This window comes from Dermacentor albipictus, chromosome 5 (genome assembly GCF_038994185.2).
Source record: "Dermacentor albipictus isolate Rhodes 1998 colony chromosome 5, USDA_Dalb.pri_finalv2, whole genome shotgun sequence".
Classification (NCBI taxonomy): Eukaryota; Metazoa; Arthropoda; class Arachnida; order Ixodida; family Ixodidae; genus Dermacentor; species Dermacentor albipictus.
Window position 1 is genome coordinate 130456464 of NC_091825.1, and position 18262 is coordinate 130474725.

The following is an 18262-nucleotide window of genomic DNA, read 5'->3' on the forward strand; positions in this document are numbered from 1 at the left end:
CTATAATAGACAGCACCAAACATCGCGCCCTAACTATACTCGCGGATAACTTTCTCTGGCTATAAAAGGAAAGCTACGGAGGCAAAGTGCATACAGGTGAGAGCGCTTCTGAAAAGAGTCCCACGTTTTCATTCACATTGGTTTAAGCTGGGGAAGAGAAAACATAAACACCTTATTATCAACAGTTAACAAAGCGCACCAATGAATGTAAAAAATTACTTATTTTGCAACTTTTCCCTTCCGCGTCTGGGCAAACGTGAAACCATCGCACTTAGAAGCTGCGCTGATTCAGCGTCTTTTCCAAGCAACCAAAAGCACTGTTAAACGCTGGCGGACTACTTGGTGCGGTAACACATGTGTCGAGGCTCCGCCTCCATAGTTTTCCCTTCATGACCACAGAAAATTGTTTGTGAGTGTAACACTGTTCTCTCAATTACAACCACAATGTTTAGTGCCGAGTTGATTAAACTCTACTATGGTTGCAACATTGTGCTCGTGGATCAGTCTGAAAGTTTAGTGGCACACCGTGCAGCACCCAAAATTTTGGTTTTATTGCAATTCTTAGCACTACTCACCAATCAATAAGGGTGTGTTGCCTTTGTATGACGTTTTACGACTCATATTTACATTTTTTTTGTTCTGGGATAATTGAAAATCGTGTTTAATTGGGGTACCCCTCTCAGTCTGGAAGACTTCGAATTAGGTTTTACAGCACAGATAAATGACCATTGTAGTAAAACATTTGCTGAGTTTCAAACAAATCCTGTGCACTGAAAAAGGATTAAAGTGAATGCTTACAGCAAATCTCTTAATTCGATAAAGAATGAGCTAAATCACAGCTCAATTACTTCATGCGCTTTATGCGTGATTTAACTGTGCACACCATTTCAGAATGTAGCAACCAAGACACATGAGAAGATCGTAAAGCGGCACTGCACCTGAACACGTGCTTCCAGCACACAGCGCTGTGACTTCCCAGTTCAAGGCCCCGGCTGAGCAGGACATCCATACTGAGAACATGCGATGCATGCAGCCGCACAGACTTGCTGCGGCTAGAGAGCATTGTCTTGCGGAGACGGTCCTTCCTGGAAGCCGACCTACGCGAGTGGCCTGCAACAGCCCCACTGGGGTCCAAAACCGGACACGATGCCGCTGCCAGCTGGGCAAAGATGGCCCCACATTTCGTCTGCAGGCCTATAACAAACAGAACCATGTGACCGAAAGCACAACAGTAGTCTCGCATGCATGAATTTTGCACTAATGAGGATAGCTGTGAACATGTAGTGATATAAATGGCATTTAACGTCCCAAAGCAACATCTAGGACATGAGAGATGACGCACCGAAGGGCACCAGATTAATTTTGAATGCCTGGTGTTCTTGCATACTGGCTATGCTTTCATTCTAACATATGTCCAATGCAGAAATAGTAGCCCATGTTGACATAGAAACATTATTAAAGAACCCCAAGAGGTAGAAATAATCTTTTAAAGAACCTAAATCAAATTATGGGGTCCAGAGTTCCAAAAAAAAGTCACAGGCTGTGGCAGTTGCTGTAGTGCAGGGCTCGTATTGATTTTGACCACCTGCAATTCTTTAATATACACCTAAATATAAGTACACTAACATTTCTGCATTCCATCCCCATCAGAGTAGAACCTCATGCTCAACAGCAGAATACTACAGCAACTGAGCTACTGGCATGAACAGAGTTATCTCAGAGCCCTCTACTGCGGCATCTGTTATAATCAAGGTGTCACCTTGGAACTGTTAAAGCCCATCAATTTCTATTAGTTGAATGCCTTAATGCAGAGAACAAAATCTCACCAAGGACGTTGCAGAGCTTGGCAGCACACTGCAGCCCATCAAGGCAGTTGGCCACAGCCTCCCGGGCCTTGCGATGGTCTTCCTTGGCACCATCTGTGCCCAGCAAGAGGCCCAAGGAGCTTGCAATGCCACAGGAGTTGGTGCCATTAAGGAGCACCGACAGAACCTCCAGCATAGTGTCCCAGCAGGCAGTCAGCACGTGGCGAGCAAACTTCATGCCTGCAATAAATAACAGAAAGACAAGTGGTTACAAAAGAACCAGATTATGTGCACTCAGATGGGATTAGTACGTGAATAACCTCATTCGCAGATGAGGTGATGGCACAATTCTCCCAGTGGCAGTTGCAATCAACTTCTGCTCATTTAACTCCTGCAGGACATGGATGCCTTGAGGAAAAGTCTGCCAGGTGCGATTTTCTCTATAAGATTTTGCTCCATGGCAATGTTCGCTTGCGGCAATTCGAATATGACATTGCAGTAACATAGCATGAACTTCTGCGAGAATACCTGAAACTACCACCTAAATTTAGGTCACATATGCAAGACAGCTCAACTTATCTAATTCAAAAGCCAGCAAATTACACAGCTTGTGTTTCAGAACATGCAGTGCAAGTCCCTTGTGCAATGATTCAAAATATAGAAACACACCTTTTATGCTGACTTCTTAACAGATTGCATGCCTCACATGTATCTTTGTCTCACTGAGAACAAAGAAGGTATTCCATTTCAGAGTTCTTTCTTTTTTTTAGCTTTCCGTTTAAGGGTAGCCAAGCCACTTACCAGCCAGCATGTGAGGTGTAAACACCACATTGGTGGCAGCCCTCTCAAGTCTTCGATAATCAGAGAGTTGACGTGAACCTAACTGATCACTTCCCAGGCCATCTACATCTGAAAAAGAAAGCAAAACAGCCTTCACTACCAGTGGCTAGAGAGGTTCTTACATTACATACCTGACAATGACATGGTGCTTTTAATGATAGCATGTATCAGCTGATGAGCAACCTCCTTTTAATGTGCAGTTTCTTCAAACAGGATATCAATGATGCGGTTCTTGGTATAGACAAAAGGCTTGAAGAAAGCCTATGTTAACGCAATCATATCTTTTTAAATAATTATCATAACTTATTCACTCTGTTTTTGCATATCAGATACCGAACATCCATATGCTTGATTTCGCTTATTGCTGAATTGAGACACACCTGCAATACAACATCTTCTGAATCATTTTCTATATCTTTCGTTAATAAGCATCATAGGCACGGCTCAGGAAGCCCGTTACTGATGATGCGGTGCCACAAATCCAAGTTCTTGTAATGATTTTTGCCATAACATACACGAAAAATGGTGCATAAAGTGAACTGGATTGATGAGTCATATAGTGAGGAAACAGAGTTGTTTAATAAAAGAACACACTATTTTTTTAAAGATCTATGAAAGGGCAGAGATTCATAAGCATGATTTCTGCAAATGTTGTAATGGTCAGCTATGAAACACCATGCTCCTGAACTTCTGGCTTTTAGTATCCATGTGAAAGAAATACAAAAGAAAGTAAGAATTAACGTGCAATGTGACAAGCTTGAAGTGTCACGAGTAACAATGAACTTGACCTCATATGTAATAATTACTTGCGATAGCATGACATGCAGAACATGGAGCAGGTGATAGGCACACGTCTACTTGAACATCATGATCATCATCAGCCTACTGATGACTACTGCAGGACGAAGGCCTTTCCTACTAATTTGCAATTACCTTGGTCTAGCACCAGCTGATTATATCTTACACCTGGGGCCCAATGCATAGGACAGATAACCAGTGGTTTATTACAGTTACAGAATGAGTGAAGGGAAGGGAAGTGCAGTCTAGGAGGGCAGAGAATTATTAAGTGCTGTGAGAAAATTAGAAAATCTGCAGGCATAAGATGGAATCAACTACTAAAACATTGCAAATCAAACATTCATAAACTTTGGTGTTGAGTGTTAGTCATGTTAGTTCAGTTCCCATCGACAGCCTCAGAGAACAAAACAGTGATGGTATATTGTCAAAGGACATAGGCTGGTAAAGGTTGTCTAAAATAGTGCTGCCACTTCCTAAATTTTTTCTTCTATGGACAAGCTGTTTTTGTTTTTTTAAGCTGACAACAGTCTGAAATGTGCTTGTGTGCATCACTTTCAGTTTGCAAAATCTTAAGCCTGAATCAGACCCAGAAACTGAGAATGCTTGAATGTACTTGTGGGCAGGAAAGAAGCATCACCAGCACCCAAGATATATGTACAAGCCATCCAAGTGCCCTGACACTAGAGAACAGCCAACAAGAACACAACTGGTGCTTTGGCACCAATGGTGGTGGTGAAGAAGTGAAGCGGTATCAGTGCAGTATGGTCTACCTAATCATTTACACTGACATCAAACGCTATGAACTTGTAATAGCAATTATTGCATGTCAGAGCTCTGAACGAAACTTTTATATTTTATCCATATGTTTTATGGGATTATTATATCCATCAGCAGTAGCTGTTTCTACAGTTGGACCCCAACGGCATATATAGCCTGTACTCAGCAAGTGATTTCCTGGAAGCAAATGTAGTAGTGAGAACACAGAAATAAAAAAAAATGTGAGTGCAAGGCATGAGTGCTAACCTGTGAGCAAGTTGATGAGTGCAAGGTTTGTCTTGGAATCAGGTTCATATCCAGCTTCACACAGCAAGCTTCTAGAAAGCACTTGCTGGTACAGCTCCGACAGCCATGTTGCTGAGAGATAGACCAGCACGCCACTTCCATGCACCTCGTCCACAAACTTTTCCTGCGCATGAGATATTTGGTTAACAACTTAACAAAAACTCGAAGAGCTTACAAAAACTGCAGCTCTGTGTGATGGCATACAGCACTGTACAATACAAAACAGTATGTGTGTTGAGTGTGTTTCCGAAAGACCTTAAAACGCTACAGCATTTCTTAGCTCATTCCTCAGTTTCGCGCTGTTGGTGCTGTCTGCAGTGAGAGAGGTGAGAGAGGATTGCTCGGTGATGTGACGCAAATCAGTCAAAGGCAGTATGCCATTTGGTCATATAGTCACCATTATGCTATCGTTACCATCTCATTGCCCCCATGTCATTGTTGTCATGCTGTCATTGTTATATTATTGTCATCATTTACGAACCGTCACTGCCACTGTCATACAGTCGTCGTATGGTGAAGAAGGAATGATGTTGATCGAAAAACAAAGGCAGCTTCATCGTTTCATCGATGTCATTTCTTCTTCATCATTTCATCATAACCAAGCTATCATTCAATTGCAACTATGGCACCATTGTCATACCATCGTCATCATGCATTCATTGTCACACCTTCTTGATGCAGTCATGGTCCTTCCATTGTCGTCATTTCAGCTTCATCATCTAATGGTCACGCTGTTGTCGTAACGCCATCATTACCATACAGCCGTCATAGCATAGTCGTCATAAAGTAATCATCACGTCGTCATCGTGCTACACCTGTCGTCACCCCATTGTCCTCATGCTGTTGTCGTCCCAATGTTGTTGTTATAACATCGTCATCATTTCAGAATTGTCGCTGTGCCATTGCCATAGAGTCAATGCCATGCATTTGTTGTCATACCATTGTCGTGATGCCGCTGTAGTTGTTCAACTTTTGTCATACAGTCTTTGGCATTCTATTATCCTCATTGTCATAAAATTTCTGTCATTATAGCATCAACATCATTTTAAAATCATTGTTCCATTGTTCTCGTAACACCTTTGGCTGTGTCAGTGTGTGCTTAGAAAGCTAGCGAGCGCTCAAGCATCGGAGAAGAGCGTAATAGTTTAACGAAAATGCCATAAAGCATTACTTACACTTAAATGTCATGGAGTAAGCAGGTCTTTCAGAACCCCACACGATTTGATGAGCTCAAAATTTGAAGCAAGAAACACCAAGCCTGCACCACAGCTAACGCCATTTATTCTACCACTTGTAACCGCCCTGTTTTCTCATGCACTAGTGCAACAAGGCATTTGGTCATTTGCACCTTACACTTGTCATGACCCTCTTTTGCACCACATCTCTCAAAGTTCATAGTATCAGCACCGTGGTAGCATTCTCCACTAACAGATCAAGCCACTGCCCTGTCAGTGAAGAGATTGCTCAGCTTCTGTCTTTGGCAGAGGCAGTGCTTAGTCATGACTGTTTACGAAATCCTCCCAGTAACCATTGTGCTTACTCTTGCATAAGATTAAGCAAAATAGGTGGAAGGAGCTTTTAAAATTGAAGGAAACGACAAGCAGCCTTTAACACAATTGTAAGCTCCCTCCTGCATATACAGATATAAGAGATGCCTCAGATTTTCATGACAGTAACAACGCTTGGTGACTACACAAGCTTACTGACCATGTTCAACATGTTTTGTGGTCCCTTTAAACCTTTTCGTGTCAAGGACGAATCCCACTTGTCCACATATTTTACTCAGTGCCACAGATGAGTGGCAATCATTTTGGTATGGAATGTGCACTATTATACGGCATCAGCGTTGCAGAAAACACATTTTTTGAATCGCTGGCGGAAAAACACTGGAAGTCTGAATCCACCAGGTTTTAAATATGTCAGCGCAGAGTGAGCTGGCAGCAGAAAATGGCAGCCATCTTTTACAAGGCAGAAATAGTGGTGGTTTTGGACATTTCTTCACCTCATGTAAACCATCAAACCTGTAAAATGCTAGTGAATTGCACTGGAAGTTTCAACTTTGTTACTGACAATTGCAAGAAAGATTTAGAGCCTCTGGCAGCCTCTCTTGTTTGAATGTGGCTAGACCAAACCAAAGTGCCTTGCTGCCAACAACTCTGCAACTTCGTTTCCTTGCCATGCCAGCAATAACACATTGTACAGAAAAAAAATGTGCTTGACTTCTGTTCCATGAGATATCAAGCATCATATAGATTGTTTCTGTAGCCGTGCCTATCTGCAACAGGAAATACGAAGAAAAAAAAGAAAGCTTACAGTCAAGGACATACAAGAATAATGGATGAACTGTTGATATTGCAATAATGAAAGCCGTTCTCAAAGAATCAGTCGTAAAAAAATCAGGGAAATTTCGGTGGTTTTCTGGAAAATTAAGTTGGCACGGAAAGGGTTAAAAGAAAAAACTAAATTGTAAGTTACCAACCTCTGTCAATGGCACTTCCCTAGTGAGCTTCTTGCGGTATCCGCTATGAATGAGTTTTAGGTCCAACAGGAGGGCTGAATAGGTTGCCAGGTAGATGCCATCAGCATTAACAATTGTGATATGCTGTGGCGTGCTCTCGAGTTCAGTGCCAGTGTGTTGTTGCTGCTGTTGTTGCCAGAGGGCTGAACAAAAATGCAAGAGGGTATGTCATAAGGCTTTACAGGCAATTCTCAAAGCACAGCGCACTGCCCACTGTTAAAAAAATACATACAATACAATATCTCAGCACAACAAAACTGAGAAATTTTCTTGCTACATACTTTAGCCATAATTCAGCCATAATCACAATGACATCTTCAGTTACATGCTTCTCCATTCAATAGTTTTTTTTCCTTTCCTCACACTTATTTTTTGTTAGCTTTCTTGCCAACCTGCTATTTCCCATTATTTGCTGCTTGTCGTACACCACATGTCATGTATAGCAGATGTCAAAAGTTCCCGGGGTACATATTCCAAGAAGAATCTCAATTCCTGTCTGGCTTGAGTATGCAGCATCTAAATGCATGGGAGACAGTGTTGGTTGTATACAAAATAACCAAAGACTGCAACTCTGAATTCAAGAATATGTGCCCATGCTCCCTGGAAATTCTGCTTTTTCATCAGTACTACAACCCAGAAACTTTCAATCTCAATGATACTTTTATGGTGTTCTACAGCTTACATGTCTGAAGACTGTGGAGACAGTCATTATCGTTATAAGAGGACTTCTGTGTCCATTACTTAATATAGATTGGCTGCTACACAATGTTCATAATTATCAGTGAATAAACCATCTGACATTGCAAGAAGAATCTGGGCTGAAGCAGAAACATGTAAATCCTCTGTAAATTTCTGTGCTAAAGTGAGAAGAAAAAGGCATAATGCACATGACAATACCACATATGCTAAGGCCGAGTTCTGGAATACTAATCACTTTAGCATATACTCTTGCTTTTCTGTGAAAGAAGAACCTGCATAACATCTGTGTCACCTATGTCATTAGTACGCTTGGCCACAGGCCATGGGGCTACAAATGGGGTGATGGCACCCCTGCATCAAGGTTGTCAAACAGGGCAGAGTGTCTGTCAGTCTCTGGTATCCTGCACAGCTTACAGATGTCTATGAAACAAAATCTGAAGAAGTATCATGTGCACTGGTGAAGTTAATGGCACTGAATAATGAGCACAGGTTTCAGATTTCTCTATTATGATGAAATGTTCTTCAATAGCACCATTTGAGACACTTCTTGACTATGCAGTTACCTAGTATGGAGCTAACATAAGCCACTGGAGGCATTAAAGGGCAGGAATATGCAGGACGTTAGCTCCATCCAACCCCACAGTGATTGCCCGAGCACATCTGTGCATTTGATGGTGACAGGACATGAAAATGATGATGGAAAGTGTGCCTGCGGTTAAATATCTTTCATGACACCATCTACTGACATCTGAGCTCTGCCGGCACAGGATAAAATAGATACTCCAACAAATTACTGCCCCAGCATAATGTCCTTAGTGGCCTCAAGCTATCCTGTACACCAAACTTCTGTATTCTTGAGTGCAAACATTTTGCTTTTAACAGTTAGAGAAATGTGGCAGGAGTCACCTTCTGCGTAGTCACTGGCAAACTGCTGCAGCTCCTGGTCAGCCTCAATGGAGCTGAGAACGTGCAGAAGTCGCGGCAGAAAGGAGGCCAAGTGATTGACAAAATCCCTGGATGTCTTGCGCTCTCGCTCCGCAAACTCGTTGTTAGATTCGAAGAACTTCTCCAGCCGGTTCCGCTCGCTTTCGTTGACATCTTTCATCAAGGTCTTTGCTGCTCTCTCCATTACAGAAGTTCTTGCTTCAGCTGAGATGTCCATTTTTTCTTCCAATGGTTTCTCAGCCTACATGTGCAATAATTTCAGAACGATGTCAGTCTGCTGTTTTTTTACTCAGAACATACTGTAAAAAAGCTACCAACACACAACACTTGAATGCACACAAGTCAGTGGTAAAATACTGAATTTACTTGATTTTCCAGATTAAGAACTGGCAAACAAAACTGCAACAAATTTTTCTGCATAACTACAACCATAGTTCCTTCTTTTTATTTTGTCTGTGTTTGTGAGAAGGGGGGGGTAGAGGCATATTGCTGTTCAATACCTCGTCAAAACAAAACTTCCAATTGCAAATTCAGTGTATTTCTTACAGTGGTTCTTAGTTTTAGGTGACTTCACTAAACCCCAAATATAGGTAGAAATAGGTCATGAGACTTAAAACTGCCCAAATTATAAATCATCACCAGATTATGAAAAATACAAAAACCTCAATACTCACCAAGTCAGTGTCATAAAGGCTTTCATCTGCAAACTCTGACGCTTCATCACCTTGGCTGTACTCCATAAAGCTGCCACTTTGAAGCTCCTCATCTGGCAAACTACTCTCTTCTGGAGTGACTGCTACATGCTCCCTAGCATCTCCTGCCCCTGGTTCTGGTAGACGAGTCCCAGGATCAAGATTCTCTTCTTTCATTTCATCGATACCTTTGCATTCAACGGGCAGCTGCTCAGGAGGCTCCACACCATATGCTTCTGACACTTCAAGAGCTTCATTAACGAGTGAGTGCTTCGGTGAACCCTGGATATCTTCCAAGTGGACATCAGAGCTTCGGCTAATGCTGGTCTGGTGCAAAATTTGTGCTTCTTCAACCACAGGTGCAGTTTCAGTTTCTCCACTTTTGATGTGCGTCTGTTGCCAACCGTTTCGAATGCCACCTCGAGCTGACTTTTCGTACAGGAATGATGCACCTGCAATTAACAAAACAAAAAGCATTCTTCCATAAAGTGTTTGTGCAAAACATGGCATACAATATTAAGACTGAGAAGTCAGGAGCATCCAACAAAGACATTTATAACGAAACAATGTTTATGTGGTAGTCAAACCTCGTTATAACAAAGTTACATACAACAAGCAAATACCTTTGTTATATCCAAAGATTCATTATATACGAGTTTGAGTTTGAGTTTAAGTTTCAAAAGTGAACCAACAAGACACCTGAAGTTTTGCATGAAAGGTTCTCCCAAGTACAAATAACAGCAGCAAAACATGGGATAAGCAGCACACTGTACTTCAATATGATTTGAGGTGCATTGCCAAATCACACACAGGATGTGTGGGCTATCTGACAAATGGTGGTTTCAGAAAAAGCAAAAACATTATGGAAAGGCTATTTGACCCCCATTTTATACACTGCATTTTACTCCTAAATTCGGGCACTACTCAGTAAAACTGCCTTGATTGTCAGTTACCAACTTGATTGCAGTTTCGAAGATTTCAAACATTAGGATGCTTGCACACATCATGTATAATTGCCTCAATAATTTACAGTGCCTTAATAAAATATTCAGACTATAAAAGAGCACATTCACTTCACAGGAGATTTGATAGTAGAGATTTAAAATACCATATTGACATTTTGGAAAAACGGCCTATTTTTTTCAGAAGTCAGCAGTCCCAGAAGTGCACTACAGTTTGAGAAATCAAATTAAAGGTCCTCAAGCTTTTCATATTAACCGGAAATAAGGCTTAACAGACTTTGTCCCAGCACACTTCTACCAAGCATGATTCTTTCAGTACAGAACAGCTGCGCTCACCAACATAATCTGCACTCTGCAATGTCAGGAATGTGGAGTTCAGGCGTTCTGCCATTTGGTCCGAGATTTTGGAGCCTGAAACCAGGGTTTCCAAACTCGACAGCAGCGCCACCACACATTCAACGCTGATGTAGCAGACACTGGGTTCATTGCTGTGGCAGCACTCTCCAAGCCCATCAACAACACTGCATGAACAACATTATGCAGCTCGATAAAGTGGCAAGGCAAGGAACACACAAGGCAACATTTGGGCATGACACTATTATCGTTCAGTATCTAACGTGAAAAACTGCACAACAAGAGATACACAAAAACACAGGGTGTATGACCTGCACAGGACAGTAGTACATATTGTCAGGCAAGTTGGCGCGAGTTGTGTGACAGGTCAGTTTCAGAGCAACACAGACTAAAACATAACACGATAGCCTTACATTTAATCTATCGTAGGGACATGGTGGTCCTTGCTTTTTCATCTACTCTTCTCACGTGAAGCCTAGGTTAGCTAGCTTTAGCTACCTCAGGAAATTTCGTGGCTACTTTTAAAGTTTGGGAATTGGTAATTCCCCCAATCATCTGTATGCAAGTTAGTTTCGGCTACTTCTACTACCTGTGCAAAACGATCAATGTTGATGTGCAACTGAATGCTTTGAAACTAAGACAATAGGCTGAACAAGCACAGGGTTGCTTACATTTTTAGCAGGTCTAGGCTGCTCAATCGTGGGTTTTTGGTGTCTTCCCACAAAGGAGGCCCAGCAAACTGTAGCAACTGCTCCGGGTTGTTCAGCATCTGCAAATGTAGAATATTTAGTAGGTATGTTACTTCCAATAAAACAACTTGCACGAAACAGGGAAAATGCACTGCAAACTAGGAAGAGACAATGTAAGCAATCAACTACACTAAGACAGTTTTGAGCTCCCCCGCCTCTGTCTTGTCCCAGAAAAAAATGTGTGTATGTACTATTTTTTTATGTTTGCGTCGGTGTCATATTTCCTGTTTTAAACAGGCTACCATGAGCTTCTTCCTGAGTTGATTTCGCGAAAATTCCATAAATTTGTAATTTTCACTCTCTTCTTGATACTATACATTTATTGAAGGGATGGTTTTAGTGATATTATAGTATACGCAAGGGCCAAAGCGTGCTAGTTTGTGCTTCCTTTGAGAAAGTGTCTGGAAGACAATAGTCAACAGTTTACTTTCTTTTTCTCTGGATTGCTCCTCACCCCCTCTTCTCCCAACGTTACTACACAAGGTTCAGTTTTCAAACTCCTGTGACTGTGTGGACCCACCAACGATCCTAGAATCTCGTGGCACTGCTGTCGCACTTTGCTCGGTCAGCACGGCGCAGGCGGGGCAGCGAAGCGCTGTGCGAGGCTGTTCACATGTTGCTTCTTTTGTGCACGTGTGTTTTGCTGCAGTCTCGGTGCTTTTTGCGACACTCTTGTGCGTTTTCAATGCCATGTGCATCTTCATGAGCTTGCGGCCCATATCATCCAGGTTTATTTGGTGACGGGAATGCATATTTATGCTACGTCCCTGCAGCGAGAACCTGCCTTGAATGTGCAAGTCTGCTTGCAAGCATTTTCACAGCTACGTAAAGTTTTTTTCTTTAAGCAATCTGCTATAAAGCTTTAAAGAATGCATCGGTAAAAACGCTTGCTGCGTTCGTAAGTTGCAAAGTCGGATGACCCATGCACATTTGCCAATGCAGAGATGCACACACGTAGAGCTACCTGCATCGCTCCCGCACTCTGGCGGCAAACCAAGGCACAGGGGCACCCGCGATATATGGCACCTATGGAGAGTTAAACAACTGAACCTAGTCTAGTAACATTTCCTGTCCCTCCTTTTTTTTTGTATGTGGGTTCAGCGGACATTCTTTGGTACAGATGAGCTAGTACTTTGTCATCGCTTCTGTCTTAGTCATATTATTTCAGCAGTTCATATTTAAAAGCATATATCACCCACCCACGCTGGCTCACCATGGCTGCACTGTTGACACAAAAGGATAGAGTACTGTAGCATGTGCTCTACATGCAGTCAGAAATTTAGCTTATGAGTTCTATGTGCTTAGCTATCCTCTCTATAAGATGGTGCAACAAGCCTGCAATATCGCTTCTTGCACAAGTTGCTTCAAGAGAGCTAATGAGAGCACTTGAAACACAAAACAAGTGTTCCCGGTAGTAGCAAGAGGTGGTATAAGTTCTCCTAGTTATCTTGAGAGTGGCACCATGAGGGTTAAAGATGCCATGGGAAAGGTTGTAGCCGATGAAATCACCTGCTTGACAAACTTGAGTGGCTCGAGACAGTGCTGGGGCAAAGGGTAAAGCAACATCCGGTGAAACAGAGACCCCAACACAGGTCGCAGGGCTCCAACCTCACCCACGATGGTCACCAACTCCAGGGCAATGCTGCAAAGTGAAAGTAGAGAGAAAATACACAATGACTTTAGTTACGGTTATCGTTAGCTACAAATCAACAACCCTCATAGTACTGAACTGTGAAACTGATTACAGAATGCAAGACTTAGCACCTTTGTGTACACCAGGCTTAATTAACCCTTTCAGTGCCATTGACATACCATTATGTCCAATACTCTCTCCAGTCATATGTGTACAGTAACATGAAGTTGGCGAGCTCCGAGATAGTTCCGCCATTTGTTGTATATTTCTAGGAGCATATTTTCTCATCTCTCTGGCTTCACATAGTCAAGATATTTATTGGCACACTGTGAAACACTATGCTTCGTGGACGTGTTTGCACCGCACGGAGCGTGCGTCTGTCGATAGGAGTGATGGCTCCTGGACCTTGTGCATCATTACCACGGCGATTTTCCATTTAAATATTCATGCCGTAGTGCAAGGACCACTCTTGTGTGCTTCTACCACTGTTGTACATTTACAGCACTTCTCTCTTTTTTTTTTTTTTTACCTTGGCACAATGGCACTCTTGCGGAAGTGTGCGTGTCAGAACAAACCTAGGTAGGAGATAGAAAACGAAGATAGGAATGTGAGGACTATACTAAGAGTGAATTTGCCATTATTTGCATAATTTTTTTCCTTCCAAATAATGAGAAATAAACCATTGTGTTCATTTTATAATATCCAAGAAAAAATATTATGGCAGAACCTACCTAATGATGACTGTCAAAGGTAATCTGATTAGCATTTAAGTAATGTAGCAACGTAACATATAGCTGAAGAAATGTTTATTTAAAACTCGTAGTGGTCATTCTGAGACTTCCATTGCTTCAGCTATATGTGGCATACACTGCCTCAAGTAGTGGCCCACTTTGGTATAGTACTCGCTTGCCAAACTGACCCATGATCATGACGGCATGATGACGACTGTATGATGAAGACACAGTAACAATGATGGAATGACAAAGAAGGAATGGTGCCGATAGAATGAAAAAGGCAGTATGATGATGGTGGCATTACGACATTGAGATGACAATTCTGAAATGATTATGATGATGATGGTAAAATGACAACATTTGGATGGCGACAAGCGTGGGACAAAAACCAGGTGAAGAAGTTGGAATGACGTCAATGACATGACAACAAATGCATGACAGCAATGTAATGACGGCGACTGCATGACAACTGCGGGATAACCATGACTGAATGATGACAGCATGATTATGAAAAAATGATGGAGAAGGAATGACATCAATGGAATGACGAAGGCAGTATGATGATGGCAGCATGACGACAATCTGATAATGTTTCTGAAGTAACCACAATGTTAGAATGACAGTGTGAGGACTACAGCACAAATACAATGGTATGATGATGACTGAAAGAATTAATTAACTGAAGAAAGAATTAGACAGTTACCAGCCCTGCAGCTTTGCCAAGATTGCTTCAATAGCATATACATAATCTAAACAAATTTAGCTAAAGTGAAATTACATTGCAGTTGGCATTTAAGCACCAGTTCCTGCTTTGTTCCATCCTATCGTTGCTATGTCATTTAGTGGAATAAGGGCGGAAAGAAAAGATGCAGACAGGACAGACGCTGTCCACATCATCTGTCCTCTCCCCATTGTTTCATCTTGCCCTTAATTCACTCAGCAAAGCAATGTGATGTACCAACTGGCCCGTGAGTCAACGATTCTGAACCTACCATTTCTTTGGCTTTAAGACCCAGTTGATGACAATGGCGCCTGCCCCCCTATGAAGTGGGCGCAACTTTATACAAAACCTTACTATTACTTCGTTTGCTTCTTTTGCATGAGGAAAAGATGACTTATTAAGAACCATGACAGCACAAGCCTTTGCAGAGCTCACAGAGGCAATTTATTTTTCGAGCTAATGTTGAATACATAAGACATGAGCTCACAGGTCCCCTTTGAATTACATGGATCGATACTAGGCAAAAACAGTCAACTCATTTACCAGCAATGCCAAAACAGCCTTAATGCTGACTTCTGCTACAGAGCATAAGGTAGCAAGTTCAACTCCTGGCCACCACAGCTGCATTTCGATGAGAGACGGAAGGAAAATGCACTCATGTCGATTTAGGTGCACATTAAAGACCCACAGGTGGCCAAAATTATTCCGGTGCCTTCCACTGCTGTGTCTCTCATTCAATGTGGCTTTGGGACATTAAACCAGTTGAATGAATGAAAGAGTGAAATAATCGAATTGTTTATTATCAATCAATCAATCAATCAATCAATCAATCAATCAATCAATCAATCAATCAAGCAATCAATCATGAAGCCTGAACACTTATGACATTGCAGAAGTACAACATGTCATTTTATCATTTTCAGCCTTTCAAGCATAGAAAGGCCTCACATATAAGCTCAAGTGAATAGCAATACACATTACAGCCACTTATCAATTGAACATCTAACTAAGCTCCTGGCAGTCATGCAGAGAAAAGTGTGGTACACAGTGATGCTCACCCATAGACAAGCCTTGCCTCTTCAGCGTGGTATGAGGGAGCAGTTGTGAGGCAGCCTGATCCCCTGCCCATTTCACCTTTCTCAAAACGTTGCGCCGACACTATGTTCTTGTCCTTCAGTGGCGAGCCAAGGCAGCCCACTAGCCTTGGGCATAGCTGCTGCCTGAATATGAGAAAACATATGAAAACTCTGCTCAGCCTTACTATAGCAGAGTGAAAGAACAGGACAAAAGAAACTGATTTAGGTTCCAAGATTTTGCAATTGCAAAACTGAATTTTGTTAAGTTACAAGATCTCGAATATTAAAATTGGACAAGAAAGCAGAGAAAAAGGAGCAATGGAGTAGATGAGAAAAAAAGAAAATAAGAATGAGTATGTGAGGAAAAGCAAGTGACAGCAAACAATGGATCTAAAATTTCAATTGCTATAAAAATGCACATGTGTGTGCGTGCACACACACCTGGACAATGGACACGCAAATAGATACTTTTTAAATAGAGCTTTAACAAGTGCATTTTAGTGTTGCTATCATGTTTTAGCACTATCATTTTAGCATTGGTGCATTGACAGAATATTTTGGTTGAATCACAAACAGCAGCCTTGGCTGCAATATCTTGTGACACGGTGATGAACCAAAGTCCATGCGGCTTTTACTGCCTTCTGTGGCTGTCTTAGAAGCTGCCCATATCATGGTTTTGCAGAGGCACTGAATGAATGAATCAATAATTAAATAAATAACTAACTAACTAAATAAATAAATAAATATCTGCACTGATTAATTCATTGTAGAGATACCTTCCCCAATTCCCACTGAGTTGAAAGTTCCTAATGTTACTATAAATTTGCCCAACCAGAAGGTTCACATTCAAGAAGAACATTACAGATTATCTTGGTTTGAACATAGCATCATAAGGCATCACTGCAACCAGGACTGCTGTTTAGTTTTCTGTCTCAACAATCAGCTAAAAAAGCAATGCTAAAAGAAACATACGTGCCAGCTGAATAACAAAGCTGAATAAGATTTAGTGATGTCAAACACTGGTGACACCTAAGATTTACAAGGATGTATCACTCACCAAACAAAGTCTAGAAAAGGCTGACTTTTCCTGGCTTGTCCTCTCAGAGAGTTCAGACCTGTCTGAATACAGTGCAGCAGCAGTGGAGCCGTTGAGCTGGCACCATTCCTAACAAAAAAGTCAAATGCAAATATGTAAGTAAGCACGGCATGGCAAACAGTGTCACACGAAATGCTATGACAAAGTTGAACATTATATCACCGTTTGTCTTCCTTCAGCTTTTCACAGAGGAAGAGGAACAGAGGCACGACTTCATCAAATGGAGAAATATGGCCTGAAAGAACAAGCAAACAAGTGGATGTTACAAATGTGTCTAGTTCCAGCATAGAGTTTGAAGAGAGACAGAATGATATGGTTCACAATTAACACACTGAGAGGCAAGATGTAATAATAGCATTGAGCACAATATGCCATGTTTTATCTTTAAACTAGTTTTGTCTATGATACTTCCCTTGAAGCTGTAATCAGCTGTTCTTTTTATGAACTGCAGGTTTGCATATACATAATCAGACATACAAGTTATGAGAGGCTGTCCAACCACTACTGGAAAAAGAAATGAAATAAACACTAAATGAACAGATGAACTATTTAAAAAAGATATAAAAGTCCAAACTTATGTTAATCCTAAGTGTCATAGTTAAAGAAATGCTTATCGTAGATAAAATATGCCAGCCACTCAGGTGATGTTGCTTGAATAAAGAATGCTTTTGACCAACAATATGGTGAGACGGGTTAGTTGGCTAATATTCAGGTTCAACAGATCTTGAAGTGCATCAACACACAGAAAGAAGGTTACATATGTGCAGACAGGACAGTACTGTCCTGTCTGCATTTCTGTAGCTTTTTCTCTGTGTCCTGGTGAATTTCACGATAGAACTTTAAAGCATCTGTAAATAGCCTACCTTAATATCATAATACCCACCATCTCTGCATATTTATCTAAACTGAGCACATGTAACTCTGCCTCTACTTATTAAAAGGTTGTCAATAATGACAAGAAAAAACATTTAATTCGTCTGCATAGATACAGAATTCTTGACTATTGCACTCAAAAAGGCAAGCCTGCTTGCTGCTCATACATGCCCACAAATTTCTAAGACAAAAATAAGAACAAGCAAACAAACATGTTCTGTGGTGATAAGCTCTTTCTACGCACCCGCTATTCATTAGCAAGTATATTGTTAAGATGCCACTATTGTTACATTCTGGACACTATTGCGGTGCATAAGATTCAGTTATACTAGGCTTAATAAACATTATGTTCTGCTTTCTTTAACAACCAGCCAAAAAAGCAGCAGCTATGCAAAGGCGGTATAAAACAGAAAACAAAAAAAAGGCACATATTTTGTGCATAAGTTTGTAACTTCTGAGTTACTACACTAAGGCTTTTGCTCCCCCATTTAAAAGCTTCGTTGGCTAAATCATCCGACCCATAATATTACCCAATGTGAATGCATGTTACAAGCTCATTTGTGAAATGGCCACTAACACAAAAATGATTTTATACATGCAGGGGGCTTCTTGATGCCACGGATATCTTGCAGAGAGATAATTCTTTAAACAATTGTTTTAATTGAAGAGGTTCATGATGCAGAACAACTCCGTACAAAACAAATC

At 41.3% G+C, this 18262-nt stretch overlaps 1 protein-coding gene across 2 annotated transcripts in view; it reads right to left on the minus strand.

Annotated features, from left to right (window-relative positions):
- Positions 1-18262, minus strand: part of LOC135906376 (brefeldin A-inhibited guanine nucleotide-exchange protein 3) — an 84353-nt gene that overhangs the window by 54927 nt on the left and 11164 nt on the right. For both annotated transcript variants that reach the window (XM_065437745.1, XM_065437744.1), the window contains exons 7-19: positions 16847-16919; positions 16646-16753; positions 15571-15732; positions 12934-13066; positions 11347-11444; positions 10658-10842; positions 9342-9811; positions 8629-8908; positions 6985-7166; positions 4467-4629; positions 2607-2714; positions 1827-2045; positions 939-1194 (exon numbers count right to left, since the gene is read on the minus strand). In XM_065437745.1, coding sequence (XP_065293817.1) covers positions 939-1194; positions 1827-2045; positions 2607-2714; positions 4467-4629; positions 6985-7166; positions 8629-8908; positions 9342-9811; positions 10658-10842; positions 11347-11444; positions 12934-13066; positions 15571-15732; positions 16646-16753; positions 16847-16919 — 2437 coding nt within the window. The remainder of the gene's footprint in view (positions 1-938; positions 1195-1826; positions 2046-2606; positions 2715-4466; positions 4630-6984; positions 7167-8628; positions 8909-9341; positions 9812-10657; positions 10843-11346; positions 11445-12933; positions 13067-15570; positions 15733-16645; positions 16754-16846; positions 16920-18262) is intronic.